General features: G+C 42.1%; 1 protein-coding gene across 1 annotated transcript in view; it reads right to left on the bottom strand.

The window, feature by feature from the left end:
• Positions 1-7,547, bottom strand: part of rb1 (retinoblastoma 1) — a 44,677-nt gene extending 37,130 nt beyond the window's left edge. The window contains exons 1-6 of the mRNA XM_017493111.3: positions 7,269-7,547; positions 4,573-4,693; positions 4,355-4,458; positions 3,074-3,208; positions 994-1,032; positions 790-839 (exon numbers count right to left, since the gene is read on the bottom strand). Coding sequence (XP_017348600.1) covers positions 790-839; positions 994-1,032; positions 3,074-3,208; positions 4,355-4,458; positions 4,573-4,693; positions 7,269-7,366 — 547 coding nt within the window. The 5' untranslated portion in view covers positions 7,367-7,547. The remainder of the gene's footprint in view (positions 1-789; positions 840-993; positions 1,033-3,073; positions 3,209-4,354; positions 4,459-4,572; positions 4,694-7,268) is intronic.
• Positions 7,548-13,789: the final 6,242 nt, after the last annotated feature.

Here is a 13,789-nt window from a genome sequence, read left to right as displayed (position 1 = left end):
ATAAATGTTAATGAAGGAGGGAAAATGTATGTTGAAAATATTTTCAAACAATATTTCCATATTCAAATTTCAACTTCATTATGCAATTCTTAAACTTTTTGTCTAAAATACCTGTCACAAGAGCCTCTGAATACATGCACTCAACTTACAATATGCTTAACTTTCTCGTAATTTTATACTATGCATCAATTTCTTCATTCAAAAAAAGAAAAGAAAAAAAAAAAAAAAGAACAAACGTGTGACATCAAATATATCACATGTATAAAGTTACTTTCCATCTAAAACGGCATTTTATTAAACATACAGAGCACTGCGAAGGCACAATGCCTTATGTCGTACCATACAGGGGGAGCAAGTACACTGAATGGAGAGTATGGGATTCTGAATAAATATGATTTCTGCATGAAGACAAATTAAAAGACTGAATATTTAACTGGATCTCATGTAGCCTTCAGAACAGTAAACAAAATGAAACATAGCGAGGTGTTTAAAAACACAGCCAAAATGCAGTGTCTGATCCACTTGTAGCAGTGTGACACTAATGTACCGTACCATACCATACCAGTGTGAGTGATGTGCTGAGAATGATCCAGGAGGTAGCATAAATAATATCTGGCTTTGATGAATGTGGCTCGGAAGAAGACCTAAACTGTGCAAGAGAACTGGTTGCGTGAGTGTGAGTGTGTGTGTGTGTGTGTGTGTGTGCACGTATGTAGTCATGTAGTCATTCTCTTACACATTCTAGATATGTACTAAGGTACTGAAGTGGGCACCAAGTTTTTATCCCACCTTTAGCCAAGAGGAATAAGATCCAGCTACAGCGCAAAAGCTCTCGTCTCCTGAGTGAAGAGAGAAATCAGTTACAGACACATAAGAGCTTACATAAATGGTATATAACAATCATGCAAGTACTTTTTTGGGTTGTTTTTTTTTTTTTTTTTTTTTTTTAAATGGGAAACGAAAGAAATGTGTGAATTAAGGATTTCTACTTACTTAACTTCTTCAGACACCATATAGATTTTTGCACATGTTCTGGGGGGAAAGAAAAAAATAAAAAAATAAAAAAATAAAAGGGTAAAGATGGTTACTTGCTCCACAGTCCATTTCGAAAACTGGTCTTATACAACATGGCCTCTGAACTACAGCCTGCCTACATCTTTCACGAGTTAGGCCGTGCTGATATTTGTGTTAACGTAAAACAAAAACAGACAAAACAAACAGAGCTACATTAGCATCGTTTAATGAAATACTTTAGCAATATGCTGGGGGAAATATAGTGATGCACTATAAATAATTTATTTTTCTTCTTCTGTCTTTATGCATTTGTTATACACAGTACTCCACTAGTATTGGCACCCTTGGTAAATATGAGCAAAGAAGGCTGTGAAAATTTGTCTTTATTGTTTAACCTTCTGATCTTTTGTTAAAAAAATTCACAAAAATACTCTGATCTCATGGATAGCAAACAATTAATTGCAAACACCACAGGTTTATCCCCGCAAAATAACTTTGTTAAATATAGGTGTGCAACAATTATTGGCACCCTTTTAGTCAATACTTTGTGCTACCTCCCTTTGCCAAGATAACAGCTCTGAGTCTTCTCCTATAATACCTGATGAGTTTGGAGAATACATGGCAAGGGATCTGAGACCATTCCTCCATACAGAACCTCTCCAACAGGTCCACGCTGGTGGACTCTCCTCTTCAGTTCACCCCACAGGTTTTCAAGTAGGAGACTGGGATTTCCATGGCAGGACCTTGATTTTGTGGTCAGTAAATCATTTTTGTGTTGATTTTGGATCATCGTCCTGCTGGAAGATCCAACCACGGCCCATTTTAAGCTTTCTGGCAGAGGCAATCGGATTTTTATTTAATATCTGTTGATATTTGATAGAGTCCATGAAGCCGAGTATTCTAAAAAAATGTCCAGGTCCTTTGGCAGAAAAACAGCCCCTAAACATTAAAGAGCCACCACCATATTTAACCGTGGGCATGAGGTACTTTTCCATACGGCTACCTCTCTGTGTACACCAAAACCCCCTCTGGTGTTTATTACCAAAAAGCTCTATTCTGGTTTCATCTGACCATAGGACCTTATATCCCATCTGAAGTTCCAGTAGTGTCTGGCAAACTGAAGATGCTTGAGTTTGGTTTTGGATGAGAGTAGATGCTGTTTTCTTGAAACCCTTCCAAACAACTTGTGGTGATTTACGTGACTTCAGATTGTAGTTCTGGAGACTTTCTGACCCCAAGATGCAACTAACTTCTGCAGTTCTCCAGCTGTGATCCTTGGAGATTTTTGGCCACTCAAACCATCCTCTTCACAGTGCGTTGAGAAAAAATAGACACATGTAAATTTCCAGGTTGATTCATAACATTTCCAGTTGACTGGGACTTCTTAATTATTGCCCTGATGGTGGAAATGGGCATTTTCAATGCTTGTGCTATTTTCTTAAAGACACTTCCCATTTTGTTAAGTTCAACAAAATTTTGCTGCACATCACAGCTATATTCCTTGGTCTTACCCATTGTTATGAATGACTAAAGGAATTTGGCCTATGTGTTACCTATCCTGAGACGTGTTCTGATGCAATATCACTTACTGTATTTCTTAATTCGAGCCTACTAAGAGTTTGCACATGCTGGACCACAAAACCAGAGACAGAAAGCTCTGTGTAAAGATTCAAATCAGTGCCCTGCTCTCAACTCTAAATGGTATGACAACACCGGGAGCCTGTCTAAATAGGCTTTAAAATCTACAGAACCCACGGTCAACCATGTAGGATGTTGTGATTGCTCATGATTAATATATTTCCCCCAAATCATTCTTTAATTCATTATTAAATTACTGAATCGTGCCGTGGTAGAAGAGAAATAAAACACTTTGGAAGGGGCTGGTACAGAAAAATAACAAGCTTGGTCAGTGACGCCACTTTGTGCCGCATCACACCATACCGACGCTGCTTATTTTCCTACAACAGCACGACCCGCTGCGCTTTATTCTTTACATGCATCCAGCGCTTGCGTTTGCTCGTTATCCTTAATGCGACGAGTCTTAATTAAAAAGTCTTACTTCACAAATCTCTGATAGAGAGCCAGCGACACCTCGTATTTCTTCTCAAGCCTCGTCACAGCCGAGTTTACTTTAGGGCTTATCATGTCCAAGATTTCGTCCAGCTTTCGCACCAGGGAGAGAAACTGCTTCACGCTACAAAGGAACAGCACAGCAGGAATATGGTTTAATCAGGCTCGAGACGGAAATCCAAGCTCTAAGAGTTACACAAATTAGAACTGTGCTTGTATATTAATGTAAATTTAAAAAAATATTTTAAAAAAGTGTGTCATTCTTTAAAGCTGTAGTATCAAAAAAATCATTCATTGAGTACGTTAAAAAAAAAAAAAAAAAAAAAATCATCAGTGCTAAAACTGTCTCCAATTGAGCCCAACGGTGAGCTTATAGTAATGATTTATAATTTGAGCTGTCGGGTCGGATTTCACGGGAAAGGTCAGTTTGACGCCATTCGCCTTTGCGTGGTTATGTCACGTCCGTAAACAGAAAGAAGAGCCGGCTACTATATCGCGTGTGTGGGTACTGAGGATGGTGGAGTGTTCGTAGCTTGTCCTTACAACAGTTGTTTAGAATTTAAACTTGTCATCTAGACGGCTGCTTTAAATCTGGATCGTTCTAAACGCAATCATCGTTGACATCTGGGGAATCAGCTGTTGTCAACACCAAGAAACCTCGAACTGCGGAGAGCCTGCAGTCCAAAAGAGAACGCGACAGAGCCCGTGCTAAAACGAGAATAAGTATCGGCATGTCTTTTGAGAGGTGGCAAAAACTCAGAGATCTGACGGGAATGAAGAGTGACCGAGAGATGCGTTTTTTTCTTCTTCTGCTGAACAGGTCAGACATTTCAGTGGCTCAATACGTACCTAGCTAACAATAGCGTACACATTCGCTTGGTACAGCTAGGTATCGAATTTACTATGGGTTTTTTTTTTCTTTGTTTTATTTCATTTTTTTTCCTTTTGTTTTATTTTATGGTCAGTGTGGTAAATTGTACTCGTATAACAAACACTACAATGTTCTCCTTTTTCTTGATGCATGCCCTTTCGGGCATCATTTTTTGTTGGTTCCTATCGGTCTACACAGCGGTGGTGTTTCTTATGCGGTTGATCTTAAGACACAACTGTCCAATTTTTATTCCAAAAATTTTTGGCTCTTCATCGTTTCATGTGCAATCACAAAAGTCTTGGCATCAACACATTACACGTTGGACGGTTTTAATGCTTTCAATGTACCTTTGCCGTGTCAATCGGACATCCTTGACCATACTCGTATCTTTCCGCCTACCTCAGACCAACAGCCTTCTGAAATTCTGTAAAGGTGAACCCGATGTCGTCCAAGTCCACTGCTGACATGTACACACATGCTCCCCACAGCTGCTTGTTTGATTCCTGCATGACAAAGAGATCAGAATTATGAGAGAACTAAAAATCGTGTAGGAATATTTTCCACAAAAACACAGACACGCTGTGCAAGTTAAATGCTAGTAAAGGATGAAAACGTACTGTGACTTTCTCTGCCGTTTTGGCCATCGCCTCCCACAGGGTCCACGCCTGAGTACACACCAAGTTGGAGACTGAGAGGTCCTTACAAAGAGCTACAAACTCTGGATCTTTCTCTTTGTGCCTGGCAGAGAGAGAGAGAGAGAGAGAGAGAGAGAGAGAGAGAGAGAGAGAGAGACTATTAGCACATACAGTATCTCACAAAAGTGAGTACACCCCTCACATTTTTGTAAATATTTGATTATATCTTTCATGTGACAACACTGATGAAATAACACTTTGCTACAATGTAAAGTAGTGAGTGTACAGCTTGTGCAACAGTGTAAATTTGCTGTCCCCTCAAAATAACTCAACACACAGCCATTAATGTCTAAACCGTTGGCAACAAAAGTGAGTACACCCCTACGTTAAAATGTGCAAATTGGGCCCAATTAGCCATTTTCCCGCCCCGGTGTCATGTGACTTGTTAGTGTTACAAGGTCTCAGGTGTGAATGGGGAGCAGGTGTGTTAAATTTGGTGTCAGTGCTCTCACACTCCCTCATACTGGTTACTAGAAGTTCAACATGGCACCTCATGGCAAAGAACTCTCTGAGGATCTGAAAAAAAAAAAGAATTGTTGCTCTACATAAAGATGGCCTAGGCTATAAGAAGATTGCAAAGACGCTGACACTGAGCTGCAGCACGGTGGCCAAGACCATACAGCGGTTTAACAGGACAGGTTAGACTCAGAACAGGCCTCGCCATGGCCGACCAAAGAAGTTGAGTGCGTGTGCTCAGTGTCATATTGTTGCTGAGCATTTGCATCCCTTAATGGCCACAAACAGATCTGAATCCAGTAGATCACCTTTGGGATGTGGTAGAACGGGAGATTCATAGCATGAAAGTGCACCTGAAAACTCTGCAGCAACTGTGTGATGCGATCATCTCAACATGGACCAGATTCTCAAAGGAATGTTTTCAACATCTTGTGGAATCCATGCCATTAAGAACTGAGGCTGTTTAAAGACAAAAGGGAGTCCCTACCCAGTATTAGTATAGTGTTCATAAAGTGTTCGGTGAGTAGTGACTCACGAAGAGGAGTTACAGAAATACAGCTGTAGATTTAGAGCCTTAATGAGCAAGCCAGACGCGACAATTGTGAGGAAAATCTTCTTGAGATGACATGAGGAGAACAAAAAAAACAAAAACAAAGAGGAACCAGACTCAAACAGGATCCCATCCTCTTCTGGGTGACAGTGACTACGTTTACATGGACAGCAGTAATCCAATTATTGACCTTATTCTGAATAAGACAGTATTGTGATTAAGGTGTTTACATGAGTTGCTCTTAGAATATTCCTTTCATGTTCCCGTTTTACATGTTATAGAACACAGATCGATTAACGGCACACGTCATTACGTCCCCACGCCACGCTGTCCAACGTTCCCTCCAAAATCTCACATATCAACAAAGTTTGTCTTCGTTATGGTACCGTATACCGTTTTGGGTGTTTCATTTTTAATTTTACGGAAGCTTCAAGTGCAGTTCATTATTTGTCATGTTGTACGTACAAATAGACGACTGATTGAAGCCGTGGGCTGCGTCCCAAACCGCATACTTACCTACTATATAGTATCTAGAAATACATGTATTTTGCCTACTAAACAGCAGGTAAGTACGCGGTTTTGGACACAGCCGTGCTCTCTTGTTTGCAGTCAAATGGCAGTGCGTCCGTGTCCTGTCGTAAAATGCGGTGAAATCTCCCACACGACGTTAATAGTGTGATTAAGGTGTGTACATGCCTGTAACGCACGTCGATAACACGACTAAAACAGGAATACTCCACATGACTTAATTCAATTTCTGTTTACATCGAGTATAACTTTAGTCGGATTAAAATCATCAGAAATCGCTGTTTACGTGGTAGTTTCTTCATCAGAGTATCGTCTTAATTGGGTTAATATCGAATTACTGTTGTCCATGTAAACGTACTGACTGAATATAAAGCAATTATAACTCATTACAGCATACAGGTGGAGAAGAGAAAAAGACAAAACAGCAGTAAGTGTGTTGAAAGGATGTTCACAAGGTGCTCGTTCTGAACAAGTCTCCCGAGACGAGTCTGTACGATTACAGCAGCAGCGGTTCTTCAGAACAAAGTATCCGACAGTATCCAGGTGAGATGATCCGATATAGCGAGAGCGATGATGTTTTCAGGACCATCTACAACAGCAGCACGCGTGCCACTACTGAGAAAAGTATCAGGATGAATCAGGCAGATCCAGAGGGGCAAGAGGAGCCACGGGAGGAGAAGGGTGTCAGGAGCAGCCATCAGCATCACGTGATCAGCACAGAGTTACATTAATGACTGACAGAACAACAACAACGCATCTACAGTAAATATTTATAACTTTTCAATTAGTAAATAAACTGGATGTACAATTGTACAGAATGCCGGCATTTGGACAAAGAAGGGTGTAATGTTTTTATCCTGAGTCATGAGTCGTTGTCATATGACATGATGAAGCTTAACAATGGCATCACACTGACTCGGCTAGCTTGATAGCTAACTACGAACATTGTTGTTTAGGCAAACTAGCTAGCCGGCTAACAACAAGACAGCGGACAACAATGACCTCTGAGGCTTAGCTGTTTATTTTTTAAAAACAACAAACCCCAGGTTAAAGTCCAGGAAGCGCTTTAAAGCCCGAGTCTTACTTTTCCGGAGAGAGCACCGAGTTCTCCTTCTTGTTGCCCCACTTCGCCTCTCGGCTCGGTGGAGTCCCGCTGCCGCTGCTGCGCTTTTTGGGAGGCATTCTGAGAAACACCCGGCGTTCGTCACAGCAAGCGTTCAAACTCCTTCAGTCGATACAGGATACTTAAATGTCAAGGTGATTAGAAACGAATAGTTGAATTTAACAACACTTCAAGGCATTGAGTCCGCCCCGTCCATAACCTTCCCCTATCTGACCACTCACAGTGCACTGATTCCCCAGAGCCCTCAAAGCGCGGGAAAACTGCCTCACGTCACATCCGAGAAGGAGACGTCAGTTCCGCCACACGCTTGTTTGCGTGAAGAAACTTAGCCGAACTTCATTAGAACGAATAATATATTAAATGAAAATTTTTTTTTTTTACATTTTTTTAATTTACCGCTTATTTATTTCTGGAATTCCTTTCTAGTTCATGTATTAATTTCTGTCTTCTGCATTTATATTATTTCTCTATTTTTGTAGGTACCCTGCTGAAAAAAACAACCCTATAGAAACCCATCACATAAATTCTAATAGTCTGTAGTTTCCACTACATATACCCGTACAAACCATCAGCTAACCATTAAAACCGTTACGATTATCATTATTGGTCCTTAATGGTGTCCACTAGACATAACACGCCACCAATAGAAGGCAACAAAAATACCATTAGAGACCCACAGGGACCATCACAGTTTCTATTAAAAAATTTTTTTCCCACTATGACAATTACAACCATTACAAGTTCTAAGCATGTTTCTATTTTTTTTTTCTCAGCCGGGTTTTTATTCCCCAATTCAGTAATTTTTCTGTAAATGTCTTGATCCCTAATATTTTCAGTGTGTGTGTGTGTATGTGTGAGTGTTTTTAAATATCAAGACACTGCAATCAATACAGTTTGTTGTCATTAAACATTGCACATTATGTATTCATGTACTTACATAATTGTATTTTACATTATACCCTTTATCATGGTCAGAGTCCCTGGAATGCATGAACCATGTTGAAAAAAACAACATGGTTCATGCATTCCAGGGACTCTGACCATGATAAAGCGTATAACTTTATATAATGTAAGACACATGAATACATAATGAATAAAATACATTTCCTGCACTTGCTGTCTCAGTGATTCTGCAACCAATAGGAATAAGGAGATAATGGGCAAACCTTGGGAAGTAACCTGGAATTTAAGGGAAATGGTTAATAAGAAATAAAAAATAAATAAATCAATAATTAAGTAGTTTCTCAAATAGTTATTCAAATTAATATTTCTTAGTTCTTTAAGAAATGTAGTAAATTTGTATTGATTCATTTATTATTTTGTTTATTTGTTAGTGTTAGTGGTTGTGGCTTCCATTCGCTTCTGCAAACGCTGCTGTGTTCTCCAGGGCAGCTCCATGTACACTCCGTCCACCACAGAGACAGCCAATGATACCGCTGCTCATTAGCATACAAAAGACACGCCCATAGAAGCACTAGTAAGGATGGATATCACCACTGATTTCATTTTCGGTTATGTAGCAAGTAACCCCAAGACACTGGCACAAATGCATTTAAAAGTCTTCTAGTGTATATTGTTCTAGGAGACCTGGATTTCCGGAATTTGTAGTCATAGCCCTGACGTTATTTCTTGCTTAATGTAAATACAAGCTGATATAATATGATAAGTTCATATATTATAATTGCCTTGAAATATGTTTTATGATTAAACTACGTAAAGAACCTCAACCGTGACAGCCCGGGGAAATACAATCGCGTCAGGTGAAAAAGAGGTCCAAGAAGATAGAAGGGAACAAGCCTGCCCCAAGGTATCTAGCGATATGGAGAAAAACGGACTGGAAAATCTTCCACTAAGAAGGCTGATCCTGACGTTCTCCAACGGGACCTGCGAGGTTTACACCTCGACACGGTGGATGTGAAGAGAACCGAGGAGCTGATATTGGAAAGTAATCGTTTAATGGAAAAATGGGGTAGAGTGCTGAGTGTCTTGAATCAGGTGGCTGAATTGGAGAAACTGATAGCACCCATAGGTATGACATTGAAGCATATTAGTGAACCATAAAAGAACATGCACTCCGTTTCTCAAACCACACAGCTTCCTGCTTTTCTCTTAAGAAAACAAGTTAGCATTCTTTACCAATATGTTGAACTTTATGCTGTACGATTTTCTGAGAAATACCTGCTATATTCTTGTTTTTCTCTTCAGAAAGCGCCATACGCTTTTCTGTGAATTCTGTTTTATCTCTAAGGAAGCAAGTTAGCACTCTGTTGATCTTGATGTTTTCAATCTATCTCATTTCTAAGAAACCGAGCTAGTGCATCAAACCTCATCTTGTTTTTCTCTTAAGAAAGTGAGCTAGCGTTGTACACTTTTCTGTCTTTAATTTATTTATTCATTTTCATATGGTTCATTTACATGAGATTCATTTTCATGAGATTCATATTCAAGTGATACATTTTCATATGATTCATTTTCATGTGATTCATTTTCATGAGATTCATTTTCATGTGATTCATATTCAAGTGATACATTTTCATGTGATTCATTCACGTATGATTCATTTACATGTGATTCATTTACTAATTTGCTTCTCTTTAAATCCAGTTTTAGACTGTGATATTACAAAGGTCTTACACTTTTCTTCTTTCTCTTCAGAAAGCGAGCTGGCGCACCAAAACCGCATGATATTTTGCGCATCAAGCTTAAACCCTAGCGTCTGAAACCACAATAGATAAATGTATAAATACTTGGAATAAGCCAGCATTAATTTGCCACTCCTCGGGTGAAGGTCTTGTCGTTTTAATTTCTTGAAAAAGGAAACCACTATTCAGATCCTGCGTGGTCTAAGGCTTTTCTTTATGTTATTTTTCTTTATATTTTGAGTTAAAAGTAATTGTAATGCTTTTGTTCTTTACTTTAATAAACCGAAGTCTATATAAAGGACGATTCGTATATTTCACTGTAAAGTGTACGACTCCTTTTGTTATCATACTGTACGTCTTCAGAGAAGAAAAAGGACTTCAAAGGGTTCTCGAGCCCAGAGGCACGAAAGCTTCACTTCCTGAAAAAGGTAAGAGAAAGTAATTCTACAGGCTCTATCAGTTGTATGATAAGAGTAGCGGGTAGAACACAGAGCACTGGGATAAGGAATTCCAGGGAAAATATTAACAATATATAAATGGGAAATTTGCCATTTCTATATTGTAAACTTGTAAATATGAATATCATGAATTATATGTGAAATAAATCATTCAAGAACAGTCTCTTTAAGTTAAGTTAGTTCCGTCCGCGCAGCGGGGCGCATCGGGCAACAAGCATTCGCCAGCGGGCTCGGTCGGAAGCGTCGATTTCCACATCTTCCCACTTGACATCGAGCGCTCGTAGATCTTCCATGAATGTTCGTCGCCATGTATTCTGCGGCCGCCCTACTCTTCTCTTCCCCCGTGGCGGCGTCCAGCGCAGCGCGATCTTTGCGTGGCGGTGGTTAGACATCCGTAGAATGTGTCCTGCAAAGTGCATTCTTCGCTCTACGACCATTTCTGCCAGGCTGCGGGAGTTTGTTCTTCTTAGAATTTCTTCATTTGAAATACGATCACGGTATGATACACCGAGTATTCTTCTCAGGCATCGTTGTTGAAACACATTCAGCTTGTGGATGACTGCCCTCGAGCTCTTCCAAGTTTCAGATGCATAGATGGCGGTTGGGATGATGATGCTATTAAACAGGCGAAGTTTGCTGTGGGTGTGAATAGTTCGCCTAGCCCAAATCGGTTGTAGCTGTTGGAAGACTGCAAATGCTCTGCCGATTCTGCGATTGACATCCGCGTTAGTCCCACCATCCGCAGCCACAATGCTGCCAAGGTAGGTGAACTGTTTGACTTCTTCGATCAGCTGGTTGCTCACCGTGATCCGCACCGGTGTCATCCGGCCGACGGCCATGACGTTGGTCTTGTCAGTGCTGATCCGTAACCCAACTTTGGCTGCTTCGTGCTCCAGGCTAGTGGTCATCTCCTGTAAGACTTTCCCATTCTGCGCCAATAGCACAATATCGTCGGCGAATTCCAGGTCGGTCAGGCGTCCCTGGCCTGTCCACGGAATTCCAGACGCTGGCTGTGTTAGTGCTCGTCGCATGACGAAGTCCATCATCATGAGGAAAAAGAATGGTGAAAGAATGCAGCCCTGTCTGACTCCAGTCTCGATGGTGAAAAAGGCAGTATGACCTGTGTCCGTCCGGATGCAACAGCTAGAATCCTGATATAAGTTCTGGAAAATGGCGATAAACCGCTGTGGAATGCCATATAGCCGTGCGATGTTCCAAAGCGATTTCCGGTGGACGCTGTCAAACGCCTTCTTAAAGTCTATAAAGTTGACCAAGAGCGGTTTCTGATATTCGGAGCTTTGTTCAATGATGTTTCGAAGAGCAAAGATTTGTTCAGTGCACGACCGACCGCTTCTAAACCCGGCCTGTTCGTCCCGTAGAGCCTGATCGACTGCTCGCAGTATCCGTTTGAGGAGGACGAGACAAAATACCTTGCCTGGAACAGACAGAAGGGTGATGCCTCTCCAATTGTTACAGTCTGCGAGATTACCTTTCTTAGGTAATTTGACGATGACACCCTGTCTCCAGTCATTTGGGACACGTTCCATGTGCCAGCAGTCATTGAGCAGCGTAGTGAGCACCCGTACAACTTCATCACCACCCGCTTTCAGCATTTCTGCCGAGATTTGGTCAAGACCAGGTGCTTTGTTGTTTTTCAGATGACGAATCGCTGCAGCGACCTCAGCATCCATGATGTCGCTCATGTCCACTTCCAGCTCACAGGGAGGAGGAAAGACTGTAAAGTCGTGCGTGGCTACGGGAGCCGGCTGGTTTAGGGTGTCTTTGAAATGTTCCACCCAACGCGCGTCCTGCTCTTCTTTGCTAACTAGCATCCTGCCGGTTGTATCCCTTATCGGCCCAGTGGAACCGCTTCGGGCCCGAGTGAGATCTCTGACCACATGAAAAAGAGTCCTGCTGTCACCCTGGTCCGCAGCCAGTTGTGCTTCAGTGCCCTTCCGGTCCAGCCAGTCCTTCTTGTCTGCTCGGCAACTCCTCTTGACCCTGCGGTCGAGTTCTCGGTACGCCTGCGATGCTTCGTTTCGCTCCTCTTCGGTCTTTGCTTGATCGCGCTGACGTTTCTTGACCCGTCTTTCATCGAGCAACGACCATGTCCGGTCCTGAATCCACCGTTCTCGCTGCGTTCCACGCCGTCGACCAATCGTTCTCTCTGCCGTCTCTTTGGCAGCATCCTTGATCTGTGCCCATTGTTCTTCGATGCTGGCCGAGTTGTCAAGAATCTGGAATCGATTAGCGAGTTCAATGTGGAAGTGCTCGGCGTTCACGCGGTCCTTCAATTTCTCGGAGGCAAATGACCGGACGGTGTTGTGTCCGGCCACTCTTTTCAATTTTAGTCGGATTGAAGTCACAAGCAAGTGGTGATCAGATCCGACGTCGGCGCCGCGAAAAACCCGTACGTCACGTAAAGCCGAGCGCCACCGTCGATGGATGCATACATAGTCGATTTCATTGTGAGTGGCCCCATCTGGTGACCGCCACGTCTTTTTGTGAATCCGTTTGTGAATAAAATATGTATTCCCGATGCAAAGGTTGTTAAGATTGCATAGGGATAGGAGACGCTCTCCATTATCGCTCGTTACTGCTGCTGATCCATGAGGTCCGATCACGTTTTCCCAGCCCTGCCGGTCGCTACTGAGTTGCGCATTCATGTCGCCAAGGAGGATCTTTATGTCATGCTTGGGGATAACCGCGATTGTGTCTTGCAGCTGGTCGTAGAAGGCGTCCTTCTCTTCATCATCTGCCTCATTTGTCGGTGCGTAGACTTGAATAACAGTAATTTTAGCATGGCGAGACTGAAATCGGGCGGTAATTATGCGATCACTGATCGGTTTCCATCCAACGAGTGCCTGTGCCGCGGTTTTGCTCAGGACCATCCCGACGCCGTGCACGTGATGTTCTTTGGCTCCCGAATACAGGACGATCTTCCCGTCGCTTATCATTTTTCCATTACCCGTCCACCTCATTTCGCTGACACCAAGAATGTCAAGCCGGTAATTGTCGAATTCGTGCAGAAGCTGCTCCAGTCCCCCACACTGGTACAACGTTCGCACGTTCCAGGTTCCAATTCGTGTGATCGTATTGGCGTCGAGTATCCCATTTTGCATCGGGCGCTGGACGACCTTTCGGCTTTGCTCCAGCACCGTCATCAAGGGAGAAACAGGGTCATCGCGCCGGTATTGTTTAGACCGCTGGTTTTTGCTTGTTGTTTCCGTAGCAAGATAGATTTTACGGGATCAGGGTGCTAGCCTGATGCCCAACCCTCCTCCTTTTTCACCCGGGCTTGGGACCGGCGTCGGCGGAGATATCATGAATTATATGTGAAATAAATCATTCAAGAACAGTCTCTTTGGGTCCTGTTTAATTA

The sequence above is a fragment of the Ictalurus punctatus genome, chromosome 18 (genome assembly GCF_001660625.3).
Source record: "Ictalurus punctatus breed USDA103 chromosome 18, Coco_2.0, whole genome shotgun sequence".
Taxonomy (NCBI): Eukaryota; Metazoa; Chordata; class Actinopteri; order Siluriformes; family Ictaluridae; genus Ictalurus; species Ictalurus punctatus.
Note: the sequence above shows the minus strand (reverse complement) of the source record. Positions and strands in the feature narration are given on the sequence as shown.